Source organism: Hydra vulgaris, chromosome 04, assembly GCF_038396675.1.
Source record: "Hydra vulgaris chromosome 04, alternate assembly HydraT2T_AEP".
In the NCBI taxonomy this organism is placed as follows: Eukaryota; Metazoa; Cnidaria; class Hydrozoa; order Anthoathecata; family Hydridae; genus Hydra; species Hydra vulgaris.
Window position 1 is genome coordinate 38268479 of NC_088923.1, and position 14793 is coordinate 38283271.

The 14793-nt window shown below is 29.5% G+C and overlaps 1 protein-coding gene across 1 annotated transcript; it reads left to right on the forward strand.

Moving 5' to 3' along the window:
* Positions 1–787: 787 nt before the first annotated feature.
* Positions 788–13135, forward strand: LOC100213355 (centromere-associated protein E). Its single transcript, XM_065796262.1, has 8 exons — positions 788–2319; positions 2534–2705; positions 3081–3223; positions 3374–3502; positions 3837–3998; positions 4135–7138; positions 7402–12051; positions 12296–13135. Exons 1-8 carry the CDS (start codon positions 1243–1245, stop codon positions 12685–12687), a joined length of 9729 nt encoding a protein of 3242 aa, XP_065652334.1. The 5' UTR covers positions 788–1242; the 3' UTR covers positions 12688–13135.
* Positions 13136–14793: the final 1658 nt, after the last annotated feature.

The following is a 14793-nucleotide window of genomic DNA, read 5'->3' on the forward strand; positions in this document are numbered from 1 at the left end:
AACTATTTTATAACTATTCTCGTTTTTGCTATGTACCATTGGTAGAAACTTTAATCGAAACTTTTCCAGTTAGGTGTTTTTGTTATTGAATTATTTTTTACTTTATTTGAAGTATTTTTCATAAACTGTAATGCAGCTGAATGTTAAGCCTTGAAATTGTTTTCATTAAATTATTGAATGCATTATATAACCATCATAGGAGAAACATCTTTTACAGCTTAATATCTTTTACTTGAAATTTCATATCTTTTATTGAAAATTTTTTACAGATTCATATCCTTTACTTCACACTTTTACAAGTTGATTTCCTTTACTTTACATCTTTTATAACTTTATAACAATATACTTCACATCTTTTACTGCTTCGTATCCTTTACCGATATCATAAAAAGTTATTATTATTTATAAATTCATACTAAACAAATATCTTCCTTAACTATTGCTAAATTAATGACCTTTGTAAACTATATATAAAGTGTATTTGTGAAGTTCATATTTTTTTCAAACTTTGATTAAATTAAAAGAAAACCCAATTTTAAGTGTAGAATCATTTTTGATAACGATACTTTTTTTTATGTGTGATTATTAAGGTGCTCCCAGGTGTAATTTAACTAGAAAGTTCACGCACTAAAACTCCAATGTTACAAGACGCCTTGATAAATTTAAAAAATACATACGTCACAGATTTGCATCTTGTAAGCATTTATACTAAATTACAATCGCGTTTGTTATAAATGATTAATGGTGTGATTTTTTGGCATCCTAATTATGCTAAATTAAATTATGCACTCTCACTTTGAACGTTACTTTAAAAAGTAACTTTTTAAAGTATCAAATGAAAACGATTTTTATTTGAAATAATTAAGGACGCTATAAAGGTCACGTGATTTGTAATATATCTCAAACAGTTCAATTCACTTTTTAATAATCCAACATTCAACTTATGACATTGAAATCTTGTTCAAAGTAAAACGAGCAACAAACAAAGCACTGAACAGTGCCATTTCTTCTTAACGACGTAACTTTAATCGATAAAACCAATCAGAAAACTACGAGAAAGTCTATCAAACTCATCCTCGGTATGAGTGTTTACAAACCGAGAAAAAGCAGCAATGCAAAAATGTTAAATGTTAATAATATTTTGTAAATAAAACACGTTTTCGCTTAATTTACCAGTTTTAGTGGTATAAGAGTTGTCAAATATAAACTAACTAACAAATATATATACATATTTTTTAAAGTATGGCATGTCGAAATCTAGAATCAAATTTACCAAATTATTCCGAATATTCCGGGACGCAACCAACAGTTTCAAGAAAAGTTCACTTTAACGATAAACAAAGCGAGAACTGTTTTCACTACGAACTTTTTCCTGAATGTCATTCAAAAGATGACAATCATATATTTTTAAGCAATCACATTAAATTTAATGATGCGTACATAAACGATAAAGATATCAAAGATGTAGTAGAAACCACTCCACAAATAGAAAACAAACATTTGGATGTTCAGAGTATTACTTTAAAACTAAAGCAATCTTATGACAATATCGATCGTGAACAAGATTTACTAAAAAAGATTTCACAAGAACTAAACTTGTCTAAAAGTAAATTAATGTGCCATCAATGCGCCGTTTATAATAAAGATACTGCTCGCGAAGTTGATCGATTGCTCAAAGAAGTAGAATGTTTACAAAACCACTTCCAAAGCGTTGCTAAACGGAAGAAAAAATACTTAGAGGAGTTGTCTCTTCTTCAAGTTGCTTTACACAGAGATCGGACTCAAATGGAAGCAAGTTTTCAAGAATCACCTGATTCAAAACAAATTCTTAAAACAAAACTAGATGAATCATCAAAAGTGACACGTGATCAAAGAAAAATGATTTACAAACTTAAAAGCGATAATATTGCTCTCTGGAAACTTTTACAAGAGGTTCAAGAGCATTTGAGGAACGAACATCATAAAGGAAATGATTTTATCAACGAGTTTCAAGCATCTCCAGGAAATAAACAGTTATCTGATATTCCAACTAAAAGAGAAGTGGATATTTACAAAAACATGTATTCCGATGCAGTCACGTCATCGGCATCTTCATCATCATTAGATATTTTTCAAGATGGCAGAGTATCAAACTCCAGTAGTTCAAGCAATGAGAATTGTCTGTCTGAAAAAATACGTCACTTGGTTGCACAAACTGAACATATTAAACAAGTTATCCCAAACATTGAGAATCACCAGCATGAATTTGTGGAAACTAGCAGACTTTGGGGGGCTGGATTAGGTTTACGAGAGTGTCGTATTCCTTCCGAAAATGAAAAGGTAATTTTCTAGTTTACTACTGCGTTAAGTTTTTTCAAAAGCACAAGTAACTCACAACTAGTTTTGATTCCCTGTTAGTTTTAATTGCGGTACTAAATTGAATAATAAAAAAGAATACGCTTAGGTTGAACAATAAATATAAAGAGTTCTCAGTCTCATAGAAATGTTACGTTTGACTAGTTCAAGTTACAACATATTTTATTTAATTTTGTAGGGAATGAGAAGCGATATGAATGATATAATGTCCAGATGCGAGGATCTTGAAAAAAAAGTCGACCAATGCTCCACAAAAGACATTAGAGAAATACTCATCCACCAACTTCAAGAAATTGACCAAGAAAGTTCAACATCAAACTCATCTAAAGACAGCAGTTGGAAAAGGCGTAGTAAGTAATAATAGATTCTCTATTTCTACTTTTCTTTTATAATTGCATTCTAACAGAATGCTATAATATTTGTGTTAAGTATTTTATACTTGATTTAAAGTTTTTTACAGCTGATAAAATCAATGTTTTCATTTTCGGTAATAATAAAAATTATTGTATTTTACGTTATTATATATATATATATATATATATATATATATATATATATATATATATATATATATATATATATATATATATATATATATATATATATACACTTTATACTTTATACTTAATACCGTATCCTTAAATTTAGTATTAATATTTACTAACAATATAAAGAAAGACTTATTGTAAATTAATCTACTAACGCTTTTATTCACCAATTTACAGGTGATCCAACTTGCATTTGGAATCCAGAACAACATCAAAGAGCGAGAGAAGATATTTTGCAATGCCTTGATAAAATTGCGTTGTTAGAAAGAAACTTTAATGGAACCCAAGAAGAAGTTCGGAAATTGAGAAATTATATAAAGGTAATAATTTGTAAATACAATTGTTTCGCCCAAATATTTTGCTTATATATATGTGCGTGTCTGTGTGTGTTTCATATGCATTCTATATAGCGAAAGTTATATATGGCATTAACTTATATAGCGAAAGTTATATATGGCATTAACTTATAGGAAACCGCTGAGGAAAAAGAATTTTGTGAAAAAACATACAAAAGAGAAGCGATGGATCTAAGAAAAGTGGTCGAAAATAAATCTGAGGAAATCGAAAAGTTAAAGGAAGAACTGAACAGCTCTCAAAAGGTACAGTTGTTTTATAATAAAATTAAAAACATAAATGATCAAAAATCAACTAAATTTTTATATTAAGAACCTTCAAAATAGAATTAATTTTTAAAAGCTTAATTGCTACATAGAGACCTATTTTTACTTTTCTAAATTTTGGAGTGAACCACAATGGTCTTTTCTAAATAAAAATCTCAGTGCTTTAATAAAATAAAATCTTCGTGTTACCATAAACCTTTTGTTTTATTACAGCATTGTTTACACTAACAATTTTCATTTGTTAATTTTAACTCTACTCTTAGTTATTTTTGGTGACTGAATATGGATTAATTAGACGCTTAAATTTCTTAAGATTGCGGTAGAGAATCAGAAGCTGAAAGCAAAAATAGAAAAGTTAGAAAAAAAACTTCAACAAAAAAATGAAGAGATTGCGAAACTCGTTCATAAAGAAAACGAAACTAGATTTTTGAAGGAGTTAGTTGAGGAAAAAAACGAAGAACTTGAAAAGCTTAAGGTTTATTTTCATTATCGTTATTTAATATATCATTATATCAACTTTATTTGCTTTATATTTTAAAACTATTTTTAATGCTTTATATATAAACATTTAATATATACAAAAGTTATGAATATATATTTTTCAAATATAGTTAGATATGCAAGCAGCACTTGATAGAATGGAACGATTTCGTTTGCAAGAAGAAATCATTGAAGATTCAAATAATGCTCTAAAAAGCGATATGAAAATTTTACAAGAAAGAAATGATGAACTTAGAGCATCCATCGAAGAAAATATTCAAGAAGAGTTAGCTCTTCTACAATCTGCCATTTTAGAAGCGGAAAGACGTATGGACCGTATGAAAGAAGAAAACAACACCTTGAAAGAAAAAACTATTGCAGCAGAAGCATCTTCGAAAGGAGGAAAATCACAATTCGACATTGATAATGTTGTCTTAGCTAATCGTTTGAAAAGGTATGAAGAAGAACTTCAGAAAGTAAACGAGGAGCTGCACGCAAAAATCCTTACTGAAAACGAAAATGAGATTCTTTTAAAGAAGAAAGACTCGCAAATCCGAGTATTAACAGATAGTTTAAATGCTTTAAAGGAAGATGTTTTAAAAGGTTCAACAACCGAACCAAAATCAAGCAGTGACATTGAATTTTTAATTGCGCAACTTATGACTGAAAATAAAAGACTTGTCGAGGAGTTGAATAACAAAGACATGATTATTGATGATTTCAGAAACGCTTTTGTGAATGTAGCAGCCGAATGGGATCAGCGAGTCACTTTTGAGGCAAATGATTCTTTTAAAGAAAATATCAGAAAAGAATTTAATTTTGATACAGCTCTTACAGGAATAAAAGAAAGTTTAAAAAAATCTCATTATGAGTTGGTAGATAAGGTTGCAGCTCTTCACAAAGAACTTAAAGAGATGAAGGAAGAAAATCGAACGTTAAAGAAACAAAAAGAGTTTTCTACAAAAGAATCCCGACTTATAGTCCGATTTGAAAAGCTGAACGAAGAAAACAGTAAACTAAGAAATCTAATTAGCTGTCAAAACGTTGATGAAGTTAAATCTGCATTGTGTCAAGAGAATGATCTTTTATTTAATGAAAACAGTTTACTTAGATCAGCTCTTAATGAAGATAGAAAAGAACTAGTCGATAGTAATTTGCGCAAACGGGACAAAATAAAACTTCTTGAACAAGAGTTAAAGGACACAAGGAAAGTTCTGAAATTAAATTTAAAACAAACAAATGAGGATTTAAACTTTTCAAGAGACATTTATTTGAATAACTCAAGTGAACGCATTTTGAACCAATCAAAAGAGTCAAAGCTGGAGCAAAACGCTGTAGTTAAGGAACCGAGTGGGTTACCTCCAAAAAGTAAAAAAAGAAGCGCAAAGCAATCAAGTTCAGAGACATCATCAAACGAGAAAGCAGCTTTTGCCGAGATGATTCAACAAAACGAAATAATCAGAAAACTTCAAGAGGATAACGAACGTCTTAGAATGAACGCAACGACTAACAAAGAAGACAAAAAAGAAATTGAGGTTTTAAAATCTGAAAGAGAAAAGTTGAAACTTGTAATACGTTCAAATGAAGCATTTGAAGAGGAAGTGAATGAATTAAAAAACCTTTTAAAAGAAAAGAACAGAGAATTATTAAGAAGCAGAGAAATAATATCAGGTTACGAAAAAGAAATAACATTTTTACGAGACTACAGTGAAGGATTGACCCCTACTGGAAGTCCAGACGGTAAACGCAGTAGTTTCAAAAAAGCGGAAAAAGAAACTTTATTGCTCGAGAACGCGGCACTTAAATCTGATCTAGATAAAGCTTTGAAAGATATAGAAAAACTTATCGAAATAGTAGACCGTAGAAAATTAAGTCTAAGTAATCCACTAAGCAATAAAAAAAGCGTTTCATGTAACGATATTACGATATTAGATCATGAAAGTAAAAACGTTCAAAAAAATAAAAACTTTAACCATTTGTTAGATAATAGTATGACAGAGATCAATTCTTTAAAGCAAGAATTAATTGAATCAGAAACCTCTCGCAACAAAGCTTATGACGAAATTGGAAAACTTAAAGCAACTCTTCAAAGCTTTAGAAATGAAAAAGACAAAAGAGATTTTGTGGAAGATGAAAGGAAGCAGAAACAAATTATTGAAGAGTTAAAAAACAGTTTAGAAGAAGCAATGCGTGAAAAAAGAAAAATAATCTCACAAAACTTACAAGACAAAATCACACTCGAAGAAAAAATAAACTCTATGGTTAAAGAAATGAATAAATTAAAAGAAGAAAAATTAATTTTAGAAGAAGATAATAACATTAAAAGAGTTGAATACACAGAAAAAAACGATGATGGCAACGACTGGTTTCAAACTGATTTGAAAAAACGATTTTCTCTCCTAAGTCCTGATGATCATCGTGGCAATTTATCAGATAGAAAACATGCTCGCGATCACGGCAGATTAATTAGAAAACTCCAGGTTGAAAATCAAACACTACGATCAAAGATGCTAACATTGGAGGAAGAAGGTGTAGAAACAATAAAAATTATAGCTGATATGGAACGAGGGCACGGTCACTTGACTGGAACGCTTCGAACACATTTAGTACTTCAAAAAGCTTCGACTGCAAAACTTTTAGAAAGCTCTATCGAACAGTATGCTGCCGATTTTGAAAACTTTAAACGTAAGTTTAAATCACTTGAAACAAAGTACGATCGAGACAAAAAATCATCAAAACGAAGAGACCATGCTTGGGATCTTTTTACAAACGCATCTGCTTCCATTACTAACATTCATAACATACTAAATGAAGGGTTTTTTAAGTTTGAAGAAGATCTGGAAAAAGATTTGGATGAAGACTTTGTTAATAAAGATTATAAATCAAGGTTGTGGATAATGAGACGACAATTAAGTGACGTCGAAAAACGTCATCGTGAGCTGCAACTTCGTGCAGAAGAACTGAACATTAGGTTACACGCAAAGACTGCTGAATACGAAGTAACGCAAGAAGAACTCGAAGATACTACGCGAGATTTAGAGTCACGTGATTCAATATTGCACAAATTAAAAAAAGATGCATTGCGACTTTCTAAGGAAAATCAATCACTTAGTCGAGTGATCAAAATACTACAGGGTAATTTTCATTTTTACCGTTTCTAAATTGAATTTTGAAGGACCAGAGCAAAAGCAGATAATAAGTTGATTCCAGACAAAAAATATGTGTTTAGGTTGCAATTATAATAATCAAAACAGTTAAAATTAAAAATTTCCTTGGAAAGTTAATATTTGTTTTTTAGAAAGTTGCCTAATATTTGTTTCCATATGACTCAAAAGATGGTAAACTGTTTTAATTTTTTTAACTATATACTTAATTTGTTTTACTAATTTACCTTTTAGAAAATGAAGAAAAAACAATTAAAGAAGTGATCATGCATAACACAGTTCTACAAAGCGAAATAAATGAACTCAGTGAAAGTCACGACAATAGACTTAGAGATGTTCACGCTAACATTTTAGAAATGAGCGAATCTCTAGAAGAAAAACAAAAATCCTTAAGTGAGGCAATTCGTTTTCGGGATTTAGCTAAAAAAGAAACAGAAGAATGTTTACGACGAATACAACATTTAGAAAAAAAACTCCATGAAATGACTGAACAAAGAGACAAACTAAAAAAAGAAGCAGAGAACCGAGCTGGTTATATGGCAAAAGCAAATGAAGATCATGGCACAATTCATTTGTTAAGAGATGATTTGAAAAAGCTTGCTAAAGAAAACGCAGATATGAAGCAAGAATTATCAATAAAACAAAGACTGATGTATGAAATGTCAAAAGATCTTCATACCTTGCGTTTAAAAGAAGATGGCAAAGTATCTGAAAGAAAAATGTTCAAAAAAGAAGATGAAATTGCGCAAATGCGGCATGAAATATCTGAGCTAAAAACAGAAAAGTTTATTCTTGAAACAAAAGTCAAAGATCTTGAAAGAAAGAGAGATAAACCATTCTCAAAAGAAGATAAGTTTCTCGAAAAAACATACCGCAACAAACTCGTTGAAAAAGAAACAGAAATTCAGGAAATAAAAAATGAACTAACTTTTATAAAGTCAAACCAAGAAAAAAAACAAAATCCAAACAAAAATTTATTGGACCAGGGCGATGATTCAAATGAGCTTTTTATTTCTTTTAAAAAATTGCAGCAACAGTTAAAGGATGTCGAAGAAAAACGAGATATTGAAATAAAAGCACTTACAAAAGATATCCATCAAAAACGACGCAGAATTAGTGAGTTATTAAAATCGATAGAAGAGCTAAAACAAGCCAAGTCTCCAAACATAAACGAAATTGAAAAACTTGTTGAAAATATTGAAATTGAGGAACAACAATCATTATTGTTGGAAATTGATGCAAAAGAGCGCGAAACTGAAGAATGGAAGAAGAAAACACATTACCTCGAAAATGAGCTTAGGCAAGCCAGATCAGTTTTATCAGCTTCATCTTGCGAAGACGATAAATTTAAAAAAGTTTATCTTAACAAAATGCTACCATATAGTGGCAGTGTTTTGTCGGGCGGATATTTCGATCGCAAAACGCCGGGACAAGATTCTCTTTCATTGATGTCAAAAACACCTGAGGATGAAGATATCTACCATAAGCAAGAAGATTACGAATCAAAAGAAAACAATTATGATTCAAAAGTGATAAACAAACTATTAAATCGTACAAAAAGTAACGAAAACATCAAAAAAACTTCAAAGATACCTCAACGGCGCTTACCAGCGCCTAAAACTTTAAATACTAAACTCAGACACATACCTTCTAAAGCATCTGAAAAAACAGAAACGTGCGAAGATAATGGAAACGATGACGACCTAGAAATTTCTTTTGACAAGGTAAATAATTTTCTTCATGGAGATCCTAACGTTTACAGAAATACAATAGGAACAACTGAACAAAACTACATATACGATGTAAACGCTTTCTCACGACTCCAACGAGACATTGACAAATTAACAAACGAAAACATAATGTTAAAAGTTAATCTATCAGAATTAAAAAAGTCTTTAAAAAAAAGTGTTTCTGGTGTGCCTAAAGTTGTAACAGAAAAAAATGTTTTATTGATCGAAGAAAATAAGTCATTGAAGGAACTTCTCGAAACTCAGACACAAAACGTGTCTTCTCAAGAACGTGTAATAAAATCGCTTAAAAGTGACATGGAAAATTGCAAAAGCAAATACATTGAACATTGTGATAGAATTTCAGAGGAACTGAAAGAAAAGAAAAGAGAAGTGCGCAACTTAAAAAAAAATGTAAAAGAATTACAGATCTTAAATAGTAAAGGACCCGTTAATGGCTCTTGTAATGAATCAATAAACCAAAGCAAATATATATCGAGTTCTTTTGGTACATCGAGTTCTTTAGGTGAACAAAGTAAAGTAGAAGAGCTAGAAAAAAAACTGAAAGAAACTGAGACCACCTACGAAGATGTTTTAAAGCAAGCTGAAAAAGCATTAGAGGATGCCAAGCACAAACTAACAATACAGCATAAGCAAAACAAAGAATTAACAAAAAAAGTGAATGAAATAAAAGTAGATAACCAGTTAAAAGAAACGTATTTCGAAGAATTAAAAACAGAGCTGACAGAAACCCTTGCAGAAAAAAACAGTTATATTTCTTCTTTAAATAAAGAATACCAAGATTACAAACGTAGAAGCGAAGAAGAGTACGACAAAATTTCAAAACAACTTAGAGAATTAGAAAAGCAATGTCAAGACTACAAAATTCTCCTTGAAAATAGCGAAAGCACTACCTCGGAGTTTGTTAATCATTCAAAATATGAAGCAATTCGTATTAATGATGAAGTAAACGAAGCAAAAGACATTGAAAATTCAAAGCCTAAATATAGTAAACCAAGGGGAAAACATGAATCGTTGGTAAACACACTAGATATGATATCTGATGATCGCTCAATTAAGACAGACGTAGATGAAAAAAATTATGAAAATCGCAAAATTGATTACGAAATAGAATACGAGATTTTAAAAGGATGCAACGAAGAATTAGAAGAACAGATTTTTAATCTTGAAAATAAACTAAAAGAAAATGAAAAGTATATTCAGTGTGCAGAAAATGCAGTTAACGAAGCAAAGATGGACGCTGAAGCAGCTTTGATGAAACTGCAGCAAGCTTTAAATCAAATTGATACTTTGGAAGACCAGAAACAACGGTTAGAACAAAAGGTTAGAGAGCTTGAACAACGTAAACTTGAGAAAAGTGGAATATATAACTTTGCTCTCCAAAAACAGAGTCTTGAAAATAATGAGCAAATTGAACAACTTAAAAGTATAGTTGATGAGTATGAAGAGGAAATGCACAGAAGTGACACCATGTTAAAAAAAGAAAAATCAATTAATAAGAAATCGATTGAGGAATTTAAAGAGGTTATAAAATCATTCGAAGAAAAATTAAACAAGAAAAACAAAGAAATTGAGATGTTAAAATATCAAAATGAAGGAAAGAACGTCCAGCTTAATTTAAACGATTTAAAAAAAAAACTTGAAGAAAAACAAAAGCAATTAAACGAAAAAGATAAGGAAATTTCTGATCTAGAATCTCAACTGCAGAAATGGATTCTAAAATCAATAAGTGAATCATACGATGGACCAAAAACTCTGCTCGAGCAATCCAACAAAATACTGGACATGTCAAATGACTCAAAAGAGTTTAAAAATAACTTTACTGAAAACTTCAATGTTAATGTAGACAACGAGTTAAACAACTTAAGAAAAAAGAATTCTGATTTGCAACTAGAGTTAAATGATAAATGTAAAGAAATAGAGTTATGTATGGAAAGATTTAATAACAAACAAGTAGAATTACAAAGTGTTTTAAAAATGAAAGAGAAGCTGACTAACGAAATCTACAAAAAAGAAAGCTACATTCAGAAGTTAAAAGACTTACTCAAACATAGTGGCATTTGCAACGAAAATTCCAAATCTTTTCAGGAAGTAGTTTCTTATTTTAGTGAGGAGTACAAGGGGAATGTGCCGACACAGGTCCTTGAAAATGAGGAAAACTTTAGTTCAGAAACTTCAAAACTTTCAGATATTCGTAACAAAAATAAAACGCTTATTGTAAAACTTTATAAAGTTGAACAAGAAAACATTACTTTCAAAGCCTTAAGTCGTCAATACAAAGAGCAATCAACAGAATTAAAAGATGAATTGCTCGTGGCAAGAGAGAAAATTAATCAACTTCGTTCTTTGATTTATGAAAACTCAGCAGACGACTCGAATTTGAAGATTAAATCAAAATTACTTATAGCTTTTGAAGAACTAAGGGAAAAATCTATTGAAATTGCAGAGTTAAATTTGAAATTAGAAATTCAAAGCCAAGAGTTGGATAATCTTAAGTCTTGTGGATTTACGCAGACTTTTGAAGAAAAAAATACTAAACTTGTTCGATCAACTAAGGTTGAGTCAGAGGTTGATGACCAAGAGTTAGTTGATCAAAATATTCAACTCAGAAGCCAACTAATAAGCAAATCTCAACACTGCGATTTTTTGCAAGACCAAATTTTTAAACTCGTCAACAAAGTTAAAAGTATCGAGAAAAATTTGTTACACGAAAATGAATATTTAAAAGAGAAATATATTTTCAATAAAAATATTCCAGAGCAAACAGATGTTACAGAAGTGACTCCGCTAGGTAATACTTTTACTTTACTATCAAAAAAGGCAAAAGATGACGCTAACGAAACAATACTTTTAGATGGTTTTGAAGAATATAAAAACGAAGAAAATGATTCACAGAAAGAAAAAATTTCTTACTTACAAAACTTGATTACACAAAATGATTATGAAAAATCTTGTTTAAAAGAAGAGAATAACGAATTAAAATTAGAAATCAATAAGTTAATGAAAGAAATAGAAGTTCTATACAAAGATATTGAACAACAACGTCAAAAGTTGTCCAAAGGAAACGAAAATATAAAAGAAAGAGAAGAAGCAATAAAATGTCTACAAACACAACTCTTGAAGGCTAATAACAAAGGTGACAAAATGACACTTGACATGACTATTGTTTACAAACTCGCAACCATAAATTTTATATAAATTCTAACAGTTTATAACATATTCATATAACATGTTCGCAAATTTAAACGAAGCTCAGAAACGAGTTTCAATGATTTATAAAACTTACAAGGGCATATAATTTACAAATGATAAGAATAGTTTTTTAGTTTAAACATTTTAATTTCATTTTAATATACTTATTTTTTTAAATCTTTTTTTAGCTTTAAAGTTTGAAAATGAAATACGTCAAATCAACAAGGAAAAACAATCCCTTCTTGAACAACTTGAAATACAAAAACGTCGTTACAACGATGATATCATGAACACAAAATCAACATTTTTACAAGTAAAAGAAGAACACATAAACTCACTTAAAGAAGAATTGGCAAGTACAATTGAGGAAAAGTTAAAACTGCAAGTGATTCTTAAGGAACAACAATTAGATTTGAACCAAAAAGAGGAGTTAGCAAATAAACTTACTAAAGAAAATAAAAAAATAGACTTTAACTTAAAAATGAAAGAGGAGGAAATGGACGAACTAGTTAACGCTTTATCGCTGTTAGAGGCTGAAAATATTAGGCTGGTTGATTGTTTAAATATGCGCGTGCATTAAACAAAAAACAAAAAAAATCTTTGTTCATGTTAAAAACGAAAACATAAGTATACGTTTTTACTTATTTATTATTGTAGACCGCATTTCATAAAGTATAAATCTAGTTTATCTAATGTAGTTCACACATGTAACCTATTGTATGCATATACTTTCAAAAAAGAATAATACAAAAATTACTTTGAAACTCTGAGCATGAGCTTCACTACACTTATGAGCATGACCAGTTCTTTTAGTAAAAATTTTAAAACTTAAAAACAAGTTAGATTGAGATCAAATTTTTGATTGGTACTCTACGGATGGATTTTATTTGTAATGACTTTATATGGGCATAATGTTTATTTATCAGTACTGTAGCTTTAAAATGTATTGATAAAATGTAAGATTTTTTGAAAAAATTAATAAGCATACTGTAAGCAACAAAAACAAAAGAAACAAGTCGATGCATCAATTTCTTTGTCGATTTGTATCTTGAAGATTCCATTTTTTCGGATACGATTTTTCATATCGAGAATTCCATTACAAACTTATCTGTAAGACATCAAAAAAAAAAATTCTAACTTTAAATTTTAACAAGTTTTTCTTGTTAATCTTAAGAGTCATCAACTTCATCTCATCATCATTCCATTCATCTCAGCCTCATTTCATCCTCATTCCATTCATCTCAGCCTCATTTCATCATCATTCACTTTATCTCAGCCTCATTTCATCGTCATTCCATTCATCTCAACTTCATCTTATCATCATTTCATTTATCTCAACTTTATCTCATCATCATTCCATCAGGTCCACAACGTTTATTTCATCATTATTTCAGCAGTTTGCAAGGTTCATCTCGTAATCATGCGATCAGTTAGCTTCAAGAACTTTGAATGTATTTAAAAGCAATACGTATGCTATATTTACTAACCAGCGTAAAAACATTTCGAAGACGCAATTATCTAAAGTTAGAGTGGAATTTCCAGAAATTTTCCGGGAAATTTTGCTCAAAACTTTAGGAAATTTTCAAAAAATTTTTTTTGCATTAAACTTATATAGTTATACAAAATTCATTATTTTGTTTCAAAAATATGCGTTCTATCATCGTAGTATTTAAGTTCTTTAAATATTTAAAATAATAATAATAATAATAATAATAATAATAATAATAATAATAATAATAATAATAATAAAGACCCACAAGCGAAAAATACAAATCTTTTATTCAAAATTTTATTACCAAGTTTATCAGTTCTCAATCGCGCATTTTTTTAAAAATGCAATAAAAAGCTAAAGTTGTTATATATTACTTTTACGCATATTACTTTTGTAAAATAATGCGTTGTTATACGAAGTAATATACGTTCCAAAGTAAATTCTATTGCAACAGAAAGTAGATCTTTTCCAAGTTAGCTTGTCTTTTGAGCTTGTGTATAACACATTTCTAGCTTTTACTTCTCTCAACTACGATGTAAAATATTCACAAAATACAAAGAATAAAATCTTTTTTATATTAACAAGTTTTATTGCGTATTTTTTTAAAAGTGTTTTAAAGAATCAAAGATTTTTTATGTGTAAAGATAAATAATAAGAATAATATAAAATTATAAAATTTTAAAAAATATAGGAAGTTTTTTATGTATAAAGATTGCATTTAAAACATCTTTATAAAAGATACATGTTATAAATGCGCTAGCCGTGTAAAATTATAATAATTTATCTAAAAATGACATTAGCAAACACATTTGATCTGAATATTCAGTAAAATAAAAATAAATTAATTTGCTTGATATGATATGATAAGACACAGACACACACAAACACACACACATACACACACACACACACACACACACACACACACACACACACACACACACACACACACACACACACACACACACACACACTAATTGCCCACTTGGCAGTATTGGTTGAAAAATACGGTATACATTTAAACCATTTAAAAGTATAGCATAATTTTTTAATTTATTGATTTATAAAGTCAAAAGTTCCCTAGCAAGGTTTTGACGAGTAAGACTCAAGCCTTAAAGTTATTCAAACATATATTGCTAACTTTTAAATAGTTAAAATTTAGAAAAAAAGTTTTTCTTTACTTTTTGTCTTTCA

Excerpts from the sequence above, each read along its gene's own strand:
- LOC100213355 (XM_065796262.1), top strand. The coding sequence starts at position 1,243 with ATGGCATGTCGAAATCTAGAATCAAATTTACCAAATTATTCCGAATAT. Across the intron at positions 7,139-7,401 it reads AGTGATCAAAATACTACAGG|AAAATGAAGAAAAAACAATT; the intron begins GTAATTTTCATT and ends TTTACCTTTTAG. Across the intron at positions 12,052-12,295 it reads CTTGAAGGCTAATAACAAAG|CTTTAAAGTTTGAAAATGAA; the intron begins GTGACAAAATGA and ends ATCTTTTTTTAG.